Genomic DNA, 23,476 nt, shown 5'->3' on the forward strand with positions numbered 1-23,476 from the left:
ACAGAAGTCGACAGGAGGCAGGTGCAGGAGAGCAGAGTATCTAAAAGCACTCATAACGAGGTTTTTGTCTTTAAAGGGCAGGAGGCTGTATTCATTACCACTGCCGTGGTCCCTGGGGGGGGCATGCTCCCCCTTTCCAGGGCTTTGTCCTCTTCCTATAAGGTTGCAGTGGCATGGCAGCGAAGAGCCACCTTTTTTCTGAGCCATAGCTCTGAGTGAGGGACTTTGCTCCTATCTCTGAGCTTACATGCTCCTCGCTGCTGCCCTCTGGCATTCGTGACAGACCAAGGAGACGTGTGTGCATAGGAGGGGGTGTCTTAGAGTGGGGAACTTCTTTCAGGCACCTAGTTTTGGCCAGATGTTATGCTCAAATGTGAGAAAGTGCTGTATTTGGATGCATCTGAGAAAGGGCAACCCAGGCCTGCTTGGAGATGGAGGGGGGGCTCAGTGTGGACCATCCTTGTTTAGGCAATGGAGATTCTGATCTTCTCAGAGACCTGTGCAGTTTTTGGTGGAGCAAGTGCGTGCTGAGGAGACCGCCATCCCCTGGCAGTGACAGCCCCTGGGCGTGGAAGGGGCTTCATCTTTCCAGCAAGGGGGAGTTTGGGGCTAAGTCTTAAGAAAATGAAGAAGTGAAGATGTTTGTGCAGCGTGGGGGCTGGCTTTGCTCTGAAGCCAAGAGCTATTGGCTTGTCACTGATACATTAATCAGGAGTGAAATGTTTAGGCCAGGCTGGGTGGGAGGAGGAGGTGAGGGAAAGTGAGGGGAGAGTTGCTGAGCTCTGAAGCGGGGTGGGAGGGGGTTGTCACGGGGCCGAATCTGTCGGGGGATTTGGCCTGAGCCCCATGCTGAGATTAAGTTTCGGAGAACACATTCCAGAGCAGAAAGGGGGCTGTGTGTGCTGGTGGCCTGATAGAGGGAAGGAGAGGAGGGGAGAGGTGGATGGGATTACCAAGGGCATGGTTTGCATTTAGGAGAGCAGGGTGTGCAGAGCTCCTCAGTCTGATCGGTTCCCTCTTAGGCTGATCCCCTTTTGTTTTTTTCCCCTCACCCCAACCCACCACCACCAGCTCTGTCTCCTGGGACAAAGCATGGCTGTTTGACCTATCTGTCTGCTTTGGTCTAGCATCGGTGGTAGACAGGAGACAGATCTCAGAGCACCAGAAGTTCCCTCAGGACAAATCAAAGCCACAACCGAAGCAGTCCATCAGCCCTTTCCAGGAGCCAAATCACCTTCAGTTACCCGATTGTAACTGGGGATGCGGGTGAAAAAGAGGGGGACTCACCCATTGCTGCGGTCCCTGCCATGGCAAAGGCACTACCACTGAGGGGAGGTCAGGAGCACCATTCCGTGGAGCTCGCAAAACTGGAGCCAGATGTTGGATGAACAAGCAACTAATCCATTGTGGAGCACCCTTGTGCTGCGCTGCATAGGTCCCTTGTCCTTGAGGGGAGCTGGGGATGGCAGAGGCCATGTCCCACGCACCTGGATAGCTTCGGCGATAGAGAACCCCCAGGTGGGGAAGACTTGGCAGTCAACGCTTGAAGAGGGAGAGAGGGCAGCCCAGGAAAGACGTGGGGCTGAAGGTGTAGGAGGGAAACCTTCTGGAGGGGTTTGAATAACCAGTTTCATGTTGGTGAGCTGGAGGCTGCTTGCAACAGTGGCTTTGCAGTGATCTGAAATAACAGGGGGCACTGATTTGTGGTGGGACTGAGTTTGAAAGCTATGGTAGCAGATGTGCCATGGGCTCTCACTCCTGCTCCAGACCTCCTCTACAGGGCCTTGCTCTGAGCTGGTTCAGTGGGGACCATGGTCCTGGGGGTGGAGAGGGAAGCCCCTTGCAGGTCGGCGTTGCAGTTGATACATCTCTTCCAGATCACCTGCTGGGCTGAAAGAAAACCCTCTGAAAGTCTTAGCACCATCCAAAAGTTACTTTGAGGGGCCAGGGGGAGAGTGAAACTAGAACATGAATGAAAGCAGCAGAGGGGGGTGTGGAAATATTTTCAAGGTTTAGGTTTATTTTGGAAGAGGACCTGGAGTCATTGGAAAAAGTGTCTTGCTAGGTTTCCAGGGGTGTAAGTAACATCATCTGGCCAACTTTTAGGCTATTTCCACTCCTTTCTCTCCACCTCCTGTGGAGGAAACACCCTCAAGTGCTCCAGGCTGTGCCTGCCTGGTGCCTCAGGGCCTCCTTGTGCTTTGCTGACAGTCAGCAGGCCGATAACCATCGCTGCAGTGCTGGCAGCCACAGTATAGCCTTGGGACCGATACCTCCATCTCCCATCTGTGGCACAGCGATGCCGAGTCCATTTCTGCTCTCCCTGGCTCAGAGGGCTGGTTGAAACTAGCATTTAATTACTCCAGCAGAGATAAAATAGCTATTGTATAGCTGAGAGGCGGAGAGATTTGCAGAAAGGGGAAGACTTCTTAAAGTAACAAAAGGAGCAGCACTTCAGGCATTACTTGGGCACTTCGGAGTCCAGTTAGAGCTGACCTGGTGCTCCATGATCCCACACTCAATCTTGGCAGCCTGTGACACGTTGGTGCAGATAGATCGCTGCTGGCCTGGCTGTGCTGTGCAAGATCAGCCCTGTGTGGCCCGGAGGCAGCCCTTCGGCCTGGCTGAGAGCTGCAAGGAAGAGAAAGGCATTTTCTGTGCCTGCTTCCAGGTAGCAAAGTTGCCATCACACCAGAAGCCCTGGTCCAGTCCCCCTCCTGGGTGGAGGTGCTATATGAAGAAGGTACAGCTGCAGCAGGCTCTGGTGGGGCCAGATAAATCCACCAGGGACAGGAACACAGGGCTGTGGGCTGGTCCTGCGACAGCAAAAGGCTCGGAAGGTCGAGAGCCCTTGGTGTGGCTCCCAGGGCAGCTGAAGTGCAGGGCTGGAACAAAGCTGGCAGGCAGAGGTGGTGAAAGCTGTGCAACAACCAGCATTCAGCTGCATGTGTGGAAAATCAGTGCAGTAAGCACAGCAGCAAGCCTGACCTAGACATGACATTTAAAAACAAAACAACAAAAAAAATAGATGAGGGGTGCAGCAAAGCAACTCCACCTGCTCCAGTGTATCCCCTGTGGTCCAGGACAAGAGGAGTGCAGGGTGCCCGTGTCCTGGGGATGCTGTGGGATAGGGGAGGCTCGTTGCCCCACGGCCCCCCATCGGCACCGTCGGGCCTTGGCACGCAGCACTCGTGGGCAGTGACCCTGCTCCGGGTCGGGCTGGGCATCCCCCAGGAATTTGCAGCTGCTTTCCGAAGACAGCCTCATTCATTTTCCTCCACCCTGGCCTCTCCTCGGATGGCTCCCCGGAGGCGATGGCGGGAGGGAAGGAGGGAAGGGGGCGGCTGCGTGTTGGAAAAGCATTTGCTGAGCAGGCACGGGGGGCTCTGGCCCCGGGGCAGAGGTGGCGTGAGGAGGGGGGAGAAGGAAAACACAGGTGGTGTTTGGCGAGCTGGCGGAGCTGTGGTGTGAGGGCTGTGAGGTGGGCCGGGGGAGATGTGGGGGAGTGGGGCTGGGGCATGGCGAGTGGGAGGGATGCGCCTGGGGGTCTGTGAGCAGGCGGGAGGCTGAGGGGCTGCCCCGGGAGGGGGCTGGTGGTGCCGGTGCCCGGGCTGCCGTGGTGCCAGCCAGATGGATGGAGGGTGAGAGCCGTAACCCCAGGCTGCTCTGACAGCCGAGGGGGGATTAGTGGAAGAAGGTGCCTGCCCCTAGGCTGTGAGGGACCCCCATCCCTGCCCATTCCCCTTCTTGGGGTCCCTCTCTTACCCTTCCCTACAGCAGGGAGGACTCTCACCTGGAGGGCCGGCATTTTATTTACTACTGCTTCTTCTACAACGTTATTTACGGTCTCCCATTCATTTAATCCTGTCTGTCTCGCCTGCCTTGTTGCTTGGCCCCCGGCCCTGGGATTCAGCTGGTTTCCCTCCCCGATGACAGTGGCGCAGCTAGCCGCAGGGCTGACCCTCCCCGCGCCCCGGCTCGCCCCATCACGCCTCGGAGCAGGGCACAGATGGACACAAGCAGTGGCCTTTGGTTGCACTCCCTTCTAAACAAAAAAAATAAAAAAAACAAGAGGAAAAAAATAAGCCCTGTTATCCCGGCATGGCTAGGATTGGCAGTGCTCTGTCTGTCTGTCTGTCCGCAGCACCTCCCGGCCGGTGGCTGGTGGATGAAGGCTTGCTGCTCCCCTGTGATTAAGTGTGTCTTTTAAGGACAAGGACATGGGCTGGCACGCTGGGCGCCGTCATATGAAAAGGAAAACCCAGCCAGCGGTGAGGGGATGTGGTTTCTCCCAGCTGCAGCGGGAGTTAGGCTCGGGGTGCAAATTGCATGTTAGACATGGAGCGTGGCTGCTGCCAGCCAGGCAGCCGAAGGGGCGAGTGCTGCATTTCCCCCCCCCCGGTGCTGAGCCTCTCCCCCACCCTTCCCCGCACTGCACTGCCTGCTGGGGGGAGGCACACGTAGCCCCCATGTCTCAGGGGTGGCTTGTCTGAAGCCCCCAGGATGAAGCTGGGTGTCCCAGCCCGGCGCTGCACCCTGTGTTTTGCTGTGCTGGGGGCCAAGTGCAGCGGGATGTGTGACGGGGGGGCTCGTCCCACGCATGGAGGGGGCTGGGGGTGCCCGCCGCTGCCCCTCGCCAGCTCTGGCCGACCCATTGGTGTTAATGGACGGCTGTATGCGCCTGTACCAGCAGGGAGCAGGGCAGTTGAGACTGCCCGTGGCCAAAACCCACTGGCAAATAAAACAGTCTTGTTCGCGGTGGGGGAGCAGGAATTTAGGGGAGTAGTTTGGCAGGAAGCTCGTACACTTGTGTATTGGAAAAGAGTTTGTCCCGGTGCCCACCTCATGTTTTTCCCCTCTCCCCTGCTGATTTCGCTCCACTTCTCCAGCAGTGCCCAGTTCTTGCTCCCCCAGCTACCACAGGATCCCTTTCCTTTGTCCTTTCTGTCCACAACTTTGCCCTTGTCCCCTGCAGCCGGGTTGTGGGGGGGGGGAGGCAGGAAAAGCTGGGGGTCCCGCTCCCCCACCGCGGGGCTGCAGCACTCACAGCTGTGAGAGTGGTGGGCTGAGCTGCTATCTGGGGGGCTCGGCACGTGAGGGACCCCCACGTCCGCCCAGCCCAAGGTTGTCCCAGGAGTGCCCTGGCATGGAGACATCATTTTCCATCTTCGAGAGTGTGGTGCTCCCCAGTGGGCTCAGCTGTGCTGGGGCTATGGGTCTGTTCTTCCTCCGGGCTCCTGGGCTCCTTCTCCTCTTCAGGGTCTCTGTGTGTGTGCACATGCGCGTGCATGTGTGTGTGTGTGTGTGTGCAGCAGATCCCTGCCAGCATTGCTGGAGCCTATGCCTTGGCTCCAAAATCTTAATTTGGCTGTGATGAATCCAGACCACCAAGGCGCACATTAATTTTCCTGATGCTCGTTTATATTTTGTTGATCGGAGAAATATGCGTGATGTGGTCAGGCAGACACTGGGCTCTTGCCTCTTCTCCACCTCTTTCCATTTCTGTGGCTCTTACTATTTTATTCCTTGATCAAATATAAAAAGCAAAGAGGAGAAAATACCCAGCACCCTTCCCCTCCCCAGCAGTAACTTTCGTTGTTGGAGGAGCGCGAGGCGCTGCCAGCTTTTCACAAGTTAAGAGTTAACCTTCATCTGGCTTTAATACCCAGTGGAAACATGGCTCCTCTCCTTGGCTTGTCTTAAAGGATTAATCACATTTCTGAAGTTCACCCATATTCCTTCTTTTTATTATTATTTTTTTTAATTGAACGATGCCAAGAAATTCCAGAAGTATTAAGCATGTTCGCTGCAAATCATTTTTATGACATTGCAAAACCTCCCCTTTTCTTTTCAACCTCCTCCTCTTCCCTCAGATCTGGAACGCTGGCTCCCCCGGCAGCCGCCCGGCAGCCCCTCCGCGCCGCGCTTGGGGAGGCTTTCTCGCTGCCTTGCCAAGAGAGCTGGTTTTTATTTAAACTCCATAAAGGATCTTGCTTTAATCAGAAAGTCTGCTTGAGAAATTTCATGTCACTTTTCCATGACTGTGGGTGGGAGAAGCTTGGAGCCAGAGTTGTCTTTTGCTCTTGGAGCGCTGCTGCATTTCCCAGAGAACAAAAACACATTTTTCTGCTGGCCGGGTCTGCCAAGGGAGGCTGCCTGCCGTCCGCCCACCGCCAGCCCTCCTGCTTCCCCCCGGCTCTCCAAACTGCCCGAGGTCGCGGGCGCCACGTCCCGGGATGGGTTTCGAGGGGTGAGGGAGCTGTTGACAGCGCCCGGCCATGCCGTGCCGTGGCGATGGATGCGACGCGCTGCCTTAGCGTGGGGTTTTGAAAAGGAAGTGCGGTCTCGTCCGGATTTAGTGGCGTGCCGCTCAGGAGACGTGTGTTAGTGTTGGGTCCCGGGGAAGACGGGCCGGCTTGAGCCCTGATGCAACAACATGACTTGCGACCGACTGCGGGATGTGCAGTTGTCGCTAGTGGTCACCTTGGCTGGTGCATGGCACTGTAAAAATGCATGCGCGGAGTTTTTTCCTGGCACAAAACCTTTTCCCTTCCAGCACAGGCTGACCATGAGACGAACTTTGGGCTTGCAGTGCCCCGGTAAGATTTGCTGTCATGCCCAGGGAGAGCGGGGACCGGTTTCATCGCCGGGAAGTTTGGCGGAGCCAGGCTGGCGTGCTCCCTGCCCTGCCAGATCCATGGCGTTTCACCGCAGTCCTCCGCTCCTGCTTTGAAAAACAGGGAAAAGAAAACAAAAAGTAAAGCGCCCCTTCCCCCCTCGCCCCTGTGCTTCCAGTCCTGCTGCCCGCATCAGCCCTGCCGGGGGTACCCCTACAAGGCCGTGATGGGGGTCACGTGTGCTGGGACGAGGTCTTTTCATGGCTGCTTTAGGGAGGGGGCAGGTGTGCTGTGTAGGGGAGGAGCTGCTTTTCCTTGCAAGTCCCTGTTCTTTGAACTGGGGTGTGGGCACTGCTTGGGCACACACGAAGCGTTGTGGTTAAGCAGCCTTCGGCCGTGAGATATTTGATGGGAGCGAGAGTGCCCAGACTGGAGATGCTCAGGTGCTGGAGGAGCTCAGGGTAGCTCGGGGAGCATCCAGCATTCACACACCTTCTCCTACTGTGTCACCCGGTGTCTGTACACCCTTGAAGTGGGCTGGGCTCCCTGAGTTACGACTACAGAGTTAGCTTCTTGGTAGCAGGACAGCAGATGCATTTGAAATAGCAGGCGGCAGAAGGACCATTTTTGGCTGCCCTTCAGTGCTGCAGTAAGTTGGCTCATTTTTTACTCTCAGGCCAGGATTTTTCCCACCCAGTTTCTTGGCCATGGAGTAGGTGGTTCCTCCAGAAGCTGTGTCTTAAGTTATCTATTTTGTAGGAAAGAGGAGGAGAAAAAAAAATCAAGCTCTGAAACCAGGCCAGTTTCCCTAGCTGCTGAGGACAGAGCAGTCCTCTGCCAGCACTGCAGTGAAACAGCCCTGGGTTCACAGGGAGAGCATGAGCTGACACTGAGATGCTGAGCCAGCCACTGAGATGCTCTGTCCTTCGCTCTCTCTGCAGATCTCAAAGATTTCAAGTTCGACGGGCAGCATGTGATTGAGGTGGATGAAGGGAACACAGCTGTGATCGCCTGCGACCTGCCTGAAAGTCACCCCAAGGCTCAGGTCCGCTACAGCGTGAAGCAGGAGTGGCTGGAGGCCTCCCGAGGTGAGTGCCACAGGGGTCTGTGCCGCTGGGTCCCCTCCCGGGACCCTCAGTTTTACCCTTCCCTACCAGCAGTAGCTTTCTCTGCCTGCTGCCTCCTCGTTGTCCCTTTGCTGCCGGTTTGAGCACAGGCTAGTTCAGGGTCTCTGCCAGGTCTCCCTGATGTCCCCGCTGCCTGAGACTGGGGAGCCACATGTAACACCAGCTTGCGGTAAGGCGAAAGGAAGCAGAATTAGGTGACGCACAGCGTCATTCTTCACTGGGCACCTCCATGTGTCTGAAGTATTCTTCTAGGCCAGCCTGGATAAAGGCGACTTCGAATTTGGGGAAATTTTTAAAATTTGGATCTGAATTTTGCAGTTTCACTCCATCTGCTGCATGTGCCTGTGACAAGCTAGCTTCACCTGAGGCTCTGTTCCTTCCATCATTGCATCACCAAAAGGGGCCATTTCAGTGCTGTTGGTGTTATTGTGTTGTGTTTTCCCTTCCCACTTGTCCACCTTTTCTTCAGGGCACTGCATATCTTCCGGGAGGCTGGGTGGGAGCGTATCTTGTGACCATGTGCCACCTCCTCTTCTCTCTCTGTAGACAATTACCTTATCATGCCATCCGGGAACCTTCAGATCGTCAATGCCAGCCAAGAGGATGAGGGGACTTATAAATGTGCTGCCTACAACCCTGTGACGCAGGAGGTGAAAACGTCGGTCTCCAGCGAGAGGCTCCGTGTGAGACGTAAGCTGCTCTCCCTTCGCTGCACATCATCTCCATAGTGCTTCCAGCCCTGAGAGCACGTACCAGTGCTACCACAGTTGGTTTTCTGTGTGAACCGACATTAGCAATTGCTGGGAAATCTCCTTTCCAGCAGCACAAGGTCCCAGGGTCTGCTCCTGGGGTATGTGTGTGCAACCCTGGGATTGCTGTACCTCCTCAGGATTTGTTCTTGGTGATGGGCGAGCAAAGGCCCTTAGCCCTTCGGCAAGACTGCTTGCTGTGTGCACGCATCCCTTAAGGAATGTCCCTTTTGGCCTGCGTTGCCGTTTATCCGCCCCAGCACAGGGGAGCAGTGCGCTAGCCCTACCATTACTCCTACCTGCAGTCTGCACAGAGTGCTTTCCCACTGGCCACCTTCCTTCCCACCCACCTCCTTCTTCCTCCTCTCCTCACCAGGCTCCACAGCGGAGGCAGCCCGGATAATCTACCCCCCCGAAGCTCAGACCATCATTGTCACCAAAGGCCAAAGCCTCATCCTGGAGTGCGTGGCCAGTGGGATCCCACCGCCGCGGGTCACCTGGGCCAAAGATGGCTCCAGCGTCTCTGCATACAACAAGACACGCTTCCTGCTCAGCAACCTCCTGATTGACCCCACAAGTGAGGAGGACTCGGGCACCTACAGCTGCACGGCTGACAATGGGGTTGGCGAGGCTGGAGCTGCGTTTATCTTCTACAATGTGCAGGTGTTTGGTGAGTGTTGCTGTAGCCCTTGTTTCAGGAAGGGCTTGGACTTTCTCCACTGCTTTCAGGGGAAATTATTAGTGCTGCTGTGCTCTTCCTCTCCCTGGACAAACCACAATTTAATGCAAACCCCTGCTTGTGGTTCCAGTTTCTAGGAGACAGGACAAATTCTTCCTTGAGGGTGGTAGTTCCTCCTTCCTGGCTCCCACCATGGGCTGGAGATGGTGGATCCTCTCTTCTTCTGCAGAAGCTCTTCTCTTGTAATTTGTGGGACTGGGTTTGCGCTAACACTTTCTAGTGGAGGACTGGCTGCTTCTTAGACATATTTGACATTGGCATGGAGAAGACATCAGGGTGTCTTGCTTCTTGTTCTGTTCTGTAGAGAAGGTCTCTACGGGGTAGGAAATGTAAGGGATGCTACACCTTAGATATTTCTACCATGCATCCTTCACTTTCTCACAAGCATTAGGGAGGCTGAGCCTATGTTTTATTGGATTGCATTTCATCCAGGTGCCAATGTGTTGTTTTGGCACAAGCGCAATCTTTGCAGAGTAGCATTTCAGCTCAGAAAAATGGGACTTGTAGGTGGCTGCTGTCGTCTGAGTGGGGCAGATGGCCTTGGGCCACCTCTGCTTGTGGTTCACGTGGATGCTGAAGGGGAGGTGCAATGAAACAGACCCCTGTGGGTCCCCACAAAGGGAGTGGGTCTTGGGGGTGGAGTAAGGATCCATCGCTCTGCCCTTATCCCTGCCAGAGAGCAAAGTGCAAAGCCACGACCGTGCCGTGCTCCCTGCCAAGGGGCACTCAGCAGCCACGTTTTTTTCCCACACAGAGCCGCCGGAGGTGACCATGGAGCTGTCCCAGCAGATCATTCCCTGGGGCCAGAGCGCCAAGTTCACCTGCGAGGTGCGAGGGAACCCCCAGCCCTCCGTCATGTGGCTGCGCAACGCCGTCCCCCTCTCTGCCAGCCACCGGCTCCGGCTCTCCCGCAGGGCACTGCGGCTGGTCAGCGTGGGGCCCGAGGATGACGGCATATACCAGTGCATGGCGGAGAACGAGGTCGGCAGCGCGCAAGCCATGGTGCAACTGAGGACAGCCCGGCCGGGTAAGTCCCTCTCTCCAAGCTTGTGACCATGCAATCCCAGAGCCTAACACACAGGCAAAGAGCAGGGGGAGCAGGAGAAGAAAGTTGGTGTGTAACTCTTCTGCTTGTGTTTGAGCTGCCTTGGTCTTCCCTCCCTTTTTGCCTGTGCTTTGAGTGCTTTTTTGACTGGGATCTCCGTATCTCCCTGTAGAAACAGATGGTAGCAGTTTTACTTCTAACCGCAGTGCCATGTGTGCATACTTGAGCTATCTCTACATGAGAGGCATAGGACATCTGGGTGTAGTGCCTTACCCCATGGCTTACTCAGCTCTCCCACTGAGCTCGCACTGAGCAAGAGCATAAACACTGACGTGGGTGGATTCACCTGGGGTAAGAGAGGTACCACCTGATTCCTTGGACCCTGCTGAACTTATCCAGAGTAAGAGGGGCTTCAGAGAAGGAGGAAACCCCATGTGGCCAAGGTCTGTTCTCGGAGAGGCCCCAGTGAGGCATGTTAGGTTTATAGCGGGAGAAGGAGGGGTTGTTGCCAACACCTTTTTGAGCGGCACAGCAGGCAGCACTGCCTGGGACCCGATACCTCTAAGGTACCTGTGCTGCAATGGGTGTATAGCGCTGGTCTTCTGAGAGGTTCAAGGAGCTCACAGCTCTGCCTTCACCGCAGACTGGGATGGGCATTTACCCTGCCTCGACACCTTGTCTTTCAGGAGCTACACTCAACTCTAGGCGAGATGCCCAGCTGGGTTTGGCTCAGCCTTCAACACCACCTTCCAGGGACAGTGCCTTAAAGCTGCCCCTGGATAAAGCTGGACTGCCAAAACCTGGGACGACCCCACTGGCAGCATCTCCGCAGTGTGCGGACAACGGGGAGCTGGTGTCTCCAGCCGAGGCCCCCATCATCCTCAGTTCTCCCCGGACATCCAAGACGGACAGCTACGATCTGGTGTGGAGACCCCGGTCTGACAGCAGAGCCCCCATCCTCTATTATGTGGTGAAGCATCGCAAGGTATCGCTGTTTCGCCCTGCTCCCATCTTTCCTCTGCGCCGTTCCACAGGCAGGCTGGTGGCCTCACTGCACGTTTTCACACCTCGTGAGCAGGTGCGTTGGGGCAGGGGCACCCATCGCTCACTGGTGGCGCTGGTTGGTGGGACCTCCTCAGCTGCAGCCTCAGCCTGTTGAGGTGGGATGAGTACGGGCTGCGAGAGGAGGTTTGCTGAGTTGTCCAAGAAGAGTCCATAGCAGTGCCCATCTGCCTAAGTACACAGAGGGGGTATGCACACACATGTATTTCCAGTCTGAAGAGCTTCCACTTCCAATTCCCAGTTGTGTGCTTACACAAGTAGGAAGTCCTGAGGGGAGACTGCTCAGTGACTTGTTCCGTAATGCTTTTGTCTTGGCACAACCCATGACGAGGACATCTCTGCCTTGAAAGGCTTGGGCTGCAGGACACAGAGTAGCAGCCTCTTTCTGCTGCACATACCTGCCCTGCTCAGCAGCCCTGAAGCACCCATGCTCAGTGACTCTGAGGAGCTGGCAGAGAGCCATCAGAGCCATACTGAATCCTCTGGGAAGGTCCTCAACCACCAGTTTTATTCTGGAAGCTGAAAGTCAGTGCACTGTTGAGTGGCACACACCGAAGGGCTCCTGCCCTCTGCGGTGCTTCTCAGCACCATGGGCAGAGTGCCGGCAGAGCTGTAGCCCAGTGGTTTCTCTAAATAGCGAAGCGTTGTTGAGGTAAAAATTCTGCTTTTGAGGTGTAGAGCATCTCTTCCCTTTTTGCTGGGGATAAGTGCGGAAAAAGGGGGCTTGAATTTATCTGTTCGCTGCTTGTATTTTGCTTTGAGTAGGCAGGGAGTTGCAGTAGAGAGGCAGGTTTTGCTTTGGGGTTTGAGTACATACCAGATCTGGCATGTTTTGGATTCCCAGCCACTGCAAGGCACCATTTTCAATTATATGTGAATATATCTATCTATTTTCCTGGAATTGTTTGATTTTGTGAAAATATGGTAGAATAGAAGGGTGTTATAATCCCTACCCATCCTTGATTTCTTTCTAAACAAAACTTAAGCTGAGGGTTTCAGCTAACCACCTCTTTAAAGAGCCCTTTAAAACAAAGGCAGAAGATGCCAACACAAGAACACAATAGGGCAAGCTTAAGTGAAAAACAAAAGATGCCAAAAGCCTCACCAGACTATTGGCTCTGGTTGTCTGCCAAGAAGAGATTTGTCCCCCAGTGGTATATCATCTAACTACCAATTCTGCATGCAATCTTAACTTGCAGGCTGGAGTTTGTCCATATTTTATTTGTTTTTCAGCGCTTCACCTGGAAGGGGCTGTAGGGCAGCGGAGGTCACCGTGGGTCACTGCAGTTTGCAGTAATATGTTTTCAGTGTAGTCCAAATTCTCAGCTGGAGACTCTTTCTTGGGATGCTTAAGGATTGTGTGGAAAGGAATTAGTCCCAATAACTGTTAAACTTGTTTAGAAAGAGTCTTTCTATCAGAGATCCTTAGGATCAAGTTATATAATGATCTGGTTTTGACATCTCTGAGTGGAAAAGCATGTATGTGGAGAGGGAAGGAATCGATTCAGCAACAAAAGAAACGGCTCTTTGTGTGGAAGATGGCTACAAGGAAAGTAAAACCTACTGACAAGAGGCTTACATTTGTACTGGGCAAGGGTCTGCTGCTCCTCTGGAAAATACCTGCAGATGTATCTTTTTCCCTGCTTTTACACTGCCCCTAAAATCTCAGCAGCCTGCAAGCAGTCAGATGCCACGCAGCCATTCTTGTTGTTTCTTAAGAATTTCTCTTTTTCTTTCCTGGATACTAGCAGTCTTTAGGGCTCTCCTCCCTGGCCTCACAACTCCACGGGCTCAGGAATAAAAATAAAACTAGGCAGGCATTAATCAGTCAGTGTCAAACGGTTGCAGAAGATGAATGACACGGCAGAGTCTTGGCATTTCCGTTTTGTTGCGTTGCCTGCATTGCTAATGCTCCTTTTGGCACCGGGTCACTTCAGTGTCCTGCCTATTTGCCTGCAAAAATATTATCCTTGCAGCTGGGGAGGAGGAGGAAGGTCCCACCTTCCTTCCCCCTTCTCATGGGCCATCAGGGCATCACCGAAAAACGAACTGTGTTTGCAAGCCTTTCTGGGGGCCATGGCCATACATGGTCTCTTCCCTGCAGAAACCTGTGCTCAAACATTATGGTTCCTCATTTCAGCCAGAAAGTGCCAGCAGTGAGGCTGGATAAAACTGGATAAAAAGCCGTTAGTCAAATTATTTAGGTCCAGATGACCAAACTGGTGTCCTGGTACGTCATCCCATGGAAATGGCCAGCATCTAAATGAGCAGCTCAGCAGCTGGGTTTCAGGAGAGATTTGGCTCCTAAAGCAGCTCGAGCCTCCGGCTAATGCTGCCTTTTGTGGGCTTGCCTGCTCCAGAGCTTTATGCATGTTGAGGGGCAGTGGTATCAGAGGGGACCAGCAGACAGAACAGAGCTGAGTGAACCTCTGGGCTCAAGAAAACACGCTGGTGCTTAGTGACTTGTCCTGCTTATACCTGAATCCTTCAGCTTTGCAAAATTAGGCCAGAAATATCTCCCTCTTTTGCAGGCAGGGAACTGGAGTCCAGGCAGGGAAGGTAGCCCTGGCTGATACACAACCTGTCATGAAAATTTCTGAGCTTGGTGCAGGCAAGAAGCCCAGCCTGCCCCCAGCTTTGCAATGCCTGCGTTGGTCTCTCAGCAGGTCACCAACGCCTCAGACAGCTGGGCAGTGAGGGACGTCCCAGCCTCGCAGCACCGCCTGACCCTCACCAAGCTGGACCCTGGGAGCCTCTACGAGGTGGAGATGGCCGCTCACAACTGTGCCGGCGAGGGACAGACGGCCATGGTGACCTTCCGGACTGGTAAAGGTCAAACCTTTCCCTGGGTGTTTTGCTCTGAGTCAGGGGAGGGCCCCTCGGAGACATCCCACACCAGCCCTGAGGCACAGGCACCAGGACAAAGGGGCTGTTTCTGCTCTGGAAACACAGCTGCCCTCAGCTTAGAGCAACTCTGTCAGAAGGGAAAGTGGAGGGTAGGGTTGAAATGGGATGGGGAAAGTCAGGTCTTCCCCTCTGCCTGGGTTGGATTAAGTCCCTTCCTCTCTCAGCGTTTCAGTTGGACACCTGCAGAACCACAGAAAATAGGTCTGGTGGGGATGTCATTTAATCCATCCTCTGCCTGGAGACAGGATCAGCCTGTGGGGGTTGTTCGCCACGGGTGTTTGTCTAATCTGTCCTTAAAAGCTTGACCTGCACTAAAGGAAACTCCAAGCCTTCCCATGCAGTCTGCTTGGTGCAGAGCTGTCTTAACCACTAAAGGGATGTTCCAAACGTTTACGCTAAGTCCCCCTGTCCCCTGGCTGCTTTTCATGTCTCCAGCAGGTGTAGGGAATGGCGTTCCCTTTGTAGCAACCTTCCCCATGGTGGTAGGCTTGCTCATGTCTCCCCTCAGGCCACCACCCTGTGATAATTACTACCTTCTCAGGCAGAAATCGAGCAACATTTCAAGAAAAGCAATTAAAAGTTTTAGAAAATTAAATATGAGGGGGACCTATTAACAGTTTATCAAACCTGTCCCTTTAGCTCCAGTTCCTAGGGCCGTTTGAGTCCAGAGAGTACTTACCTTGCCATTGGGGCTGGGAATATTTTCTTTGCTCATCACAGCAAAAATTAACTCTGACACACGTCTCTGTCACTGATGCCACCTTCCCCCTTCTGCACAGGCCGGCGCCCAAAACCAGAGATTGTTGCCAGCAAAGAGCAGCAAATCCAGAGGGACGACCCAGGCACGAGCACTCAGAGCAGTAACCAGTCTGACAACAGCCGTCTGTCCCGTAAGGCCCTCCCTGAACTGGGCAAGGAGGGAAGCCGAGGGGTCCTGGATCTCTTGTGGGTGGCAGTGGCCAGGTCGTGCTGGGGTTGAAGTCTCTACTGGGTAGAGCAAGACTGTGCAAAGCTGGGTGGATAGTCTCTAGCTCCTGACAAAGAGAGGTCCTTCTCGGACACCCCTGCTACTGCACTTGGCAGGCAGCCTGTCTTAGGAGACCAGGCTGATCCCACTGCCTGTCCCCATCATTAATCCAAGGACTTGTCAGAAACTCTGTCTCTTGCTGAGTTTCACATGCAGGGTTCAGAACATCCTGCCATGGAGTCCGTGAATATGCGGTGCAGAGGATCAACAGGCTGCTGTGCACCAGTGGGTGCTGGGGGAAGGCAAGGGAGAAAGGGGAACAAAGTCTCTGCAGGTCCTGGCATCCTCCTCTCTCAGCCAAGCCCTGACAAGGGGCAGTTAGCACCCATTCTAGGTGTGCAGGGTGCTCCATTTGGGTATTTTGCTGCACTGGAGAACCATCAGTTCCTTACTGGTTAATCCAATTCATTGTTTCCCACTTTGTCTGCCATTACTATTATTCACCAGTGCCATTATCTGTTCTGTGAAATTCTCTCCTTCAATCCTTATCCTTTCCGTGAAGTTCCCTCCTTTAATCCCCTACGCTTATTCATGTGTTGCCTTTTCTTTCATCTTCACAGCTCTGTTCATCTCTTTCCGTCCCATCTTTTGATTGTTTTCCTATCAAGTTACATTTCTACAGTTCAGAAATTTTCCCTATTTCCTCCTCAGCTGGTTCTTCTCAATCTCTCCCGTTTTCGTCTCCTACACTCGTCTGTCCCCAGTGTCAGTCTCCCCCTGCTCACTGCTTCCACATCAGCCAGGCCTTTTTTCTCTATCTCCAGCCCTGCATCCACACCTCTTACTGCTTTCCCTCCCATGATGGGTGTACACACCTCGAACCTTGTCTCATCCTACTTGAGCTGGGTATGGAAAAGGAGCAAGATGCAAGCAGAAGTAAAAAAGACGTTTGCAGGGCACAAACTGAAAGGAGTGAGGATTTGAGGGTGCCAGCTCTAATGAAGAGACAGAAAGAGAGTAGTCAGGACTTAAAGAGCATGTGGGTGGATGCAATGCAGGTAGTCCTTCACCCACATACCTCTGAGCTACAGGATCCTCAAGACAGGGCGAGAGGAATGTGTTTCATGTCATGATGTCCTTCTGTGCCCCTTGCAGCTCCAGAGGCACCAGACCGTCCAACTATCTCCATGGCATCAGAGACATCTGTGTACGTGACCTGGATCCCCCGCGGGAATGGCGGGTTCCCCATCCAGTCTTTCCGTGTGGAATATAAGAAATTGAAGAAGTTGGGAGACTGGGTCCTGGCCACCAGTGACATTCCTCCCTCTCGCCTCTCTGTGGAAATCCCAGGCCTGGAGAAAGGTAGGCAGGTGTTCTCTTCCTTGCTTCCTGGAGGTCTGTAGGAAAGCTGTGCAGTCCCTGTAGGATGCTTAGCCATCTGTCACATCATGCTTAGCCCCGGCATGTGCAAGCAAAACAAAGCCTTCACAGCTCCAGTCTTAGATGCACAGGGAAAAGCTGCAGATGCTTCTCCAATTTCTCCAGCTGCAAAGACCAGCATAGATTTGACCTCCCTCAGGGAGGCTTGCACATGCTTTTCTGTATTACAGGATATAGTTACTAAAGGCATTTGGTTTTGCCATTTACTAGACCGGACAGAACTTTCCTTAGCCACAGGCAAGACAGATGGGCACACAATTCCCACTGCGCTTCATGTGAAAAAAGATGGCATCACTTAGCTGGACAGCTTAAAAGGGCAACGTATCTACCCCAACTTAAAGACCAGTAAAACAATCTTTGGGTAAAAATTATTTAGGCTTTGAGCTTTTAACTGATGTTTGTGTACTTAATTTCCATGTAGTAGACGAAGGATGCGTTCCCATACTTGCTTTTGGGTCAGGACATCCCTTCAGGCATCTCTGCATCCACCCACACACCTTCCAGAATTGCTGCCTGACCTCTAGACCATCCAGACAGGAACTGGGGAAAGCAAATAAAAGCAGGCTCCACCTAGCACATGGCTGAGATCTGGCCATTCAGTGTTTGTACTTCGATCAAAACCTCTCTGTAGGCTCTATCTTCTGGAGAAGATGTAGTCCCTCTCCACAGGCAGGCCTGTGCTGACAGCAGAAGTCTTGGAAGACTCCAAGCTCTGCAACTCTTTTATTTCCCATTTTTCCCCTAGGCACATCCTATAAATTCCGTGTCCGGGCACTGAACATCCTGGGAGAGAGTGAGCCCAGTGCGGCGTCTCGGCCATATGTGGTGTCTGGGTACAGCAACCGAGTCTATGAGCGCCCTGTGGCCGGGCCATACATCACCTTCACAGATGCCATCAATGAGACCACCATCATGCTGAAGTGGATGGTAAGGTTTGTAGCGGTGGAGATCTCTGAATGCACAGGAGGCAGGTGTGTAGGTGCTACTTGCACAGCTTACACATCTTCCAGGTTACCACATGGGAGCCCGTCACCAGCACAAATGGATCTGGGATCCATTAGCTCCCTCCACCAAAAGAGGACTGGGCTTGGACCACATAGAAGTGGGGGAAGTCAGAGAGCCTAGGAAACCCTTTTTGTCTGAATCCAACACTGTACACAGGAGGCATTTCAGTGGGTAACCTCAGGGTCTTGACCATTTTGTTCAACAAGCACAGTTCAAGAACGCACGGGGCGACTGCTTGCTCTCTTGGCGAAATTCCTGGAATCCATTAGCATCTCTGTCTGTCCTAGTAGTTTCCAGCATATATGTCCTTCACTCTCACTTGCTGGGTACCAGTCCTAAGTACTGATAATCATTTACAGCAGTCCACCCCAGAGGATTTTTAGTGGGCCGGATCTTTTGGATCACAAGCCCAGATCCAAGTGTTTCCAACAGCTTAGATCTTACTCAGAGGGACATATTGCCCTCTTGTCTCCTAGCTGCTTCTAGCCAGAAATTGCTACAGGGCAGGATGGTCACTGCTGTTCATTTAGACACAAACAGTAGCTGACAAAATACTGGGTGAAAGACAGCAAGAACACATGGAGCTGGGACAGTACTGCCCTGGGTGGGGGAAGAACAGAGCTGTCTTCAGGAACATGAGACTTCTGCAGTTACCGTTCTGTGGCAAGATGCAGTTTGCCTGGGAGCCATGAGCTTACTGGAGTCAAGGTGAAGGTGTGCTTGCCCTTGCCCAGCTGAGTCACTCTCATTGAGGAATTTTTTCTCTGAAGCATTGGCTGTGGCTGCTGAGGGGGAGCAGAATACTGGATGCTTGGGGTGACAGGTCCAGAGTCACAGCTTGTCTGTTACCTGAGAGAAGCAAGGTGTGAGACTATAAAATAGCACTGAGCAATTGGAAGGAAGCCCTTATTGTGCAAACCAGTGGCAACACAAGGAAGATCCCCATGCTGGGTCTTCCTCCTGTCCCATTCCATTTATCCCCACCGCTCCTCACCTAGTACAGTATGGAGCACAGACATGTCAGCTAATTTCTGCTCTCCCTCCCATTCTCTGCAGTATATCCCAGCCAGCAACAACAATACTCCCATCCATGGTTTTTACATCTACTACCGCCCCACTGACAGTGACAATGACAGCGACTACAAGAAGGATGTGGTGGAAGGTAGGAGATACTGAGACACTGGTCCCAGCTGCTCGTTCTCCCCAGAGGAGCACACAGCCAGAAAGAGCCCTGTGCACAAAAGGCACAAAAGTTGGCTGCTGCTGCTGCCCAGGCCTGCTTTACCTAGCACTGCTGCAGAGCTGGGCCAGCTGCATGTTCCCCGAGGAAGCTAACGGCACCGTGTGTTTGTTCCCTCCTCAGGAGATCGGTACTGGCACTCCATCAGCCACCTGCAGCCAGAGACCTCGTATGACATTAAGATGCAATGCTTCAACGAGGGTGGCGAAAGCGAGTTCAGCAACGTGATGATCTGTGAAACCAAAGGTAACCAGCTTCACAGGGCACTTCTGGGAGCGCAGCCTGCTGCCTTCCTTGCCTGCAGCTGCCAGAGCACAGCAAAGCAGGTACCATCCCTGCCTGACAGTGCATCATCCAAGCTCAGGCAAGGTGGTGGAGGCGCCACTGGGGAGAAGAGAGGCGTAGGTTTGTTGATGCTGTTGATCAGTATGTGTATATACCCATACCAGTACTCGCAGACCCTTGTGCAGAGTCCATCACTGTTTCCCTCAGAGTAGTAGTTACCTTTTGTTTTCCTAAGTATCACATAGATGGTGACTGGAACCAGAAGGGCTAGCTTTCCCTTGCTGTGCCAAACTCCTGTGTTTGGTTATAAGCAGGTCCCATGTCTTCCAAGCAGCTGCACTGTCATGACAGGAACAACACTAAGTCCAAGTGTGCATTTTGGAGAAGCTACTTTCCTTTTTCCTTTTGCTTTAGCAGTCCAAGAGCCTGGCAGATCTATAAGCCAAGCACAGAGGACTTGTCTGCACTGCAGTATGCATCAGGCTAGGAAATCCTCTGTCATCCAGAAGCATTTCTTTAAAGCCACTGTAGAAGTCTGTCCACTCCACAGCAGCATAGACATCCCTGGAGCGGGCTGCTATTCCACTTGCCATGTCTGTGTCTAACTCTCTCTCTCTCTCTCTTCGTTTCGCAGCTCGGAAGTCTCTTGGTCTGCCAGGTCGTCTGCCACCTTCCACAGTGCCTCCTCAGCAGCATCCACCACTCAGTGGTGGGCACAGTGGCCTGGGGACAGGAGCCATGGTGGCCCGTTCCAGCGACTTGCCATACTTGATTGTAGGCGTTGTGCTGGGCTCTATCGTACTCCTCATCGTGGCTTTCATCCCCTTTTGCCTTTGGAGAGCCTGGTCCAAGCAGAGTAAGGGTTCTTTCTTGAGGGCTGATTTACAAGTTGTGCTCTGCCCTGTGGGTTAGATCTGGCCCTGGGTGTAGTTGGGTCAAACACCCAAAATGTGAGGGCTGCACATTCTGGGAAGCAGGGAGAGGGTGGGCAGAGGGCAAGTCTCAAATGTCCTGTGGAACCCCATAAAGACAAAGGCCACTGTTTCTCCTTTGCCCTGCTTACCTTGTTGAGAAGGAACCCTGGGACTGGAACAGGGAAAGGGGCCCTCCCTTTGCCTTCGTGTAGGGCCCCTTTCCACCATTTGTCTCCAAGGGTGCTTTGGGTGCTGAAATAGCTGCCTGGCAGGACAGCCTAACACTATCCCTGCTGAGCTTCAAGAAGCTCAACTTTACCTCTGATTTTGTTCTCAGACTTCCTTTTTCTTCCCTCTGCAGAGCAAACCATTGACATGGGCTTCCCAGGAGCTGGGCTGCTGGTATCATCCTGCCAGTACACCATGGTGCCTCTGAGGGGCATCTCTGCTCCTCGTGCCAATGGACATCCCTATGTTAACAGGCAGCCCTACGCCAACGGGGCACATCTGAACGGCATCTGCCCCTCTGCAGGAGTGGGGTATGCAAGCACCAAGCCCCAAGATTACAGTCCAGATGAAGTGCCACTGGTATGTCCACACCTGTGGTTAAAAGTTGGTTTGACATGAGCTGGAGGCTGTGGTTGCAGTGAGAGGGCTGGCACCCTTTGCAGCATGTAGAAGTGGCAAGACTGGCTTCTTGAAAGAGATTCCCCCTTTGCAGTGGAGTCTGAGACATGGGAGGAACAGGAGGGTCTCCAAAACACTGGTGAAGAGGTGGTTTCTTGGGGCAGTGGCTCAAAGTATGGAGGAGGCAGTGACCAAAGGCTACTCTTATGGGAATGGTTCCTGTTTCTCCTGAGCAAAGCTCACAGGGACTGACAACGTTGAGGACTCTGTGTGTAAACAGTAACACAGGTCAAGGCAGTGCCACAGCTGAGACTATAAATCGGTTATTGTCCCTGACTGATTCAGCAGTAAGCATGAAGTGAGTTTTTCAGTGCTCAGTTCCACTGTCCCCTGTAGCAAAAGAAACAGTTTCAGCTTTCTCTGCCGTCTGTCATAAGAGCTTCACCAGTCTGCCCCATGGCTCTGGCTCTGGCTTCGGCTCCCAGATCAGCACCTGCCTCTTAATGCTGCTGTGTGGCATTGCTCTGCTGAGAATCCTTCTCTCTCCTTCCAGTCACATGAGGAGACCAACGCCTTGCTGCAGGCGAGAGTGCTGCAAAACGGGAATGCCCAGCAAGACTACCAGCCCTCCAGGTTAGTCCTGGCCTGTGGAGGGTGGAACAATCCAATAGGACCCACAAGACCACATGCTCAACAAAGCTTGCCCTCACCACACTCCCATCTGTCCCAATTCACTTGGGAAACAAATCCATGCTCCCGCACTAGGCCTTTTAAATTCTCTTCATACAGCTCATTCCTCTTACGGTTTGAGGGTGGGATAATTGTAGAGATGGCCCAGACCTTCCTCCCCCTGCTCCTAAGCAGAAGACTGAAAAGTACGATGAGAGAAGCTAAAATCTATGACTGGATGCTGATAAAACAGCTGCCCCAGAATCTGGCCAGGGTCCAATTACGAGTGCTTTGTGTCTTGCTGTTCAGACATCAAGTCGTTATTCCCATGCTCCCCGAGAGACACTACTCCTCCCAGCTCCTGTGGCATATCACTTGAATTGTGGATACCAGGTCCCATCACCTCATTCCCATCCTGCCAGTACATCCCAATTTCTACTAGTCCCCTCGTTTAGGAATGCTCTGTGTCATTGCTTTGATGTGACTAGCTGAGGTGTTACATAGGTCATATCTTTCAAGGAGGAAGGATCTGTTAATAGTGCTAAACCTTTTTGTCTGCCTGCCCAGATTGCCCAACTCAAGAACAGGAGACAGCTCTTTCCTCTACAGTCTCCCGGATGACTCCACTCACCAGCTGCTTCAGCCACAAGATGACTGTCCTCACCTTCAAGAGCACTTTGTTGGCCTCCATCATCCAATGATTGGCAGCAAAGTGGGAGGCCCTAGCCTGGATGCTCGACGGGATCCCCTGTTCCACCAAGGTCAGTAGTCTGGAAAATTCCATGCTTGCTTCATCTCATCATTTTAGGCTGATCTTGAAGGGAAATCTCACTGTAGAGCCTTTCTGATGGCTCCGTTTATGCTTGCTTCTGTGGTGCAAGGACAGTTTTATCACTGCATAGAACAACAACAGCATGGAAAGGCCATACTTGCAGTTGGGGAGTGTAAATAGCCTCTGTCAGTTTTAGAGGACACATTTCTCATTTCTCCAAAAGCTTGAGCTGTATGCTGCCGGAAGGGCACATACCCATATACCCACCTCGAGTTGCAGAGACGCTGTCCTTTAGTCCTTCTTAATTTTGCATTTTCCAGATCACCAGTGAAACAACAAGGTCCCTGAAAAATAATGTGAATCCCTCTCCCTAGGACCAGATCCATTGATCCACCCCTGTAGTGTGGATCAAACTTGTGTGCAAGTGTAGGATCAAACTCCCATGGAGCCAGGACTTTCAGAATGCAGATCTTCCTCTTTCATCAGAGTACCTATCCTTGTAAAGTGGACTGTTGACTAGAAAGCTACCACAGCATCTCCTAATTCTGTATGCATTGTAATCGTTTCTTTCTCCTTTCCCTTTCAGGAAGCCCTTGCTGCCTAGGCCTAGTGCCAGTTGAAGAGGTAGAAAGACTAGATTGCTGCCAGTCCAGGGGAGATCTACCTCCCCAGAATCCAGTGATCACATCTTTGGGTCAGGATCTACCAAGACATCTGAACAGCAGCCCACCACCACTGAGGCCCTTAGAGACTCATTCTCCCACCAGCTAGGGACCAAGCTGCCTTTTGCAAAAGACTTATTCTAAAGAGAAAAAGAGAATGGGTATTTATTTTTGTATAACACCCCTATTTATATATTTATGCACTTGTATATAGATGTATATGTGCCTTTTATAATGCTATGGAGACAGAAGGCATCCTCAGCAAGGTCACAGGAGGGCCCAAGAAACAAGGCAGCAGCTATCCGTGGCACCGGGCTATTCATCAGAGCACAAGATTGAAAGAGCAGCACAAGAGACATTGCAGGACATGGGTCCAAACAGAGCTGCCACCACCAAGATCGAGCACCCTCTTGCAGTGAGGGCTTCACAAATGATAACGCTGTCAAAAAGGTCTTTTCCTCTCCCCCACAGGAAGGTTTGTCCCAGAACCACGCTCCTGTGAATGGACTGGAGTTATGCACTCTGCCTAATCAACTTAAACAACCCTTCACATACACGCCATCTGCAGCCGCGTATCTGTAAAGACAAACCCACGCTTTAACATCTAAAATAAAGGCTTTAGTCTTTTCTATGGCTGGCTGTATGCTAA

General features: G+C 52.8%; 1 protein-coding gene across 6 annotated transcripts in view; it reads left to right on the plus strand.

Annotated features, from left to right (window-relative positions):
• BOC (BOC cell adhesion associated, oncogene regulated) overlaps window positions 1-23,460 on the plus strand; it is a 57,358-nt gene extending 33,898 nt beyond the window's left edge. The window contains exons 4-19 of one of the 6 annotated variants that reach the window (XM_069785765.1): window positions 7,559-7,705; window positions 8,291-8,434; window positions 8,870-9,163; window positions 9,987-10,259; window positions 10,964-11,355; window positions 14,006-14,171; window positions 15,026-15,136; window positions 16,369-16,575; window positions 17,399-17,580; window positions 18,715-18,820; window positions 19,022-19,144; window positions 19,818-20,039; window positions 20,459-20,685; window positions 21,278-21,357; window positions 21,961-22,154; window positions 22,752-23,460. In XM_069785765.1, coding sequence (XP_069641866.1) covers window positions 7,559-7,705; window positions 8,291-8,434; window positions 8,870-9,163; window positions 9,987-10,259; window positions 10,964-11,355; window positions 14,006-14,171; window positions 15,026-15,136; window positions 16,369-16,575; window positions 17,399-17,580; window positions 18,715-18,820; window positions 19,022-19,144; window positions 19,818-20,039; window positions 20,459-20,685; window positions 21,278-21,357; window positions 21,961-22,154; window positions 22,752-22,936 — 3,053 coding nt within the window. In that variant the 3' untranslated portion in view covers window positions 22,937-23,460. Of the gene's footprint in view, window positions 1-7,558; window positions 7,706-8,290; window positions 8,435-8,869; window positions 9,164-9,986; window positions 10,260-10,963; window positions 11,356-14,002; window positions 14,172-15,025; window positions 15,137-16,368; window positions 16,576-17,398; window positions 17,581-18,714; window positions 18,821-19,021; window positions 19,145-19,817; window positions 20,040-20,458; window positions 20,686-21,277; window positions 21,358-21,960; window positions 22,155-22,751 lie in introns of all 6 variants that reach the window. The other 5 variants (XM_069785766.1, XM_069785769.1, XM_069785767.1 and 2 more) reach the window with 5 other exon arrangements.
• Window positions 23,461-23,476: the final 16 nt, after the last annotated feature.

The sequence above is a fragment of the Haliaeetus albicilla genome, chromosome 6, assembly GCF_947461875.1.
Source record: "Haliaeetus albicilla chromosome 6, bHalAlb1.1, whole genome shotgun sequence".
NCBI lineage: Eukaryota > Metazoa > Chordata > Aves > Accipitriformes > Accipitridae > Haliaeetus > Haliaeetus albicilla.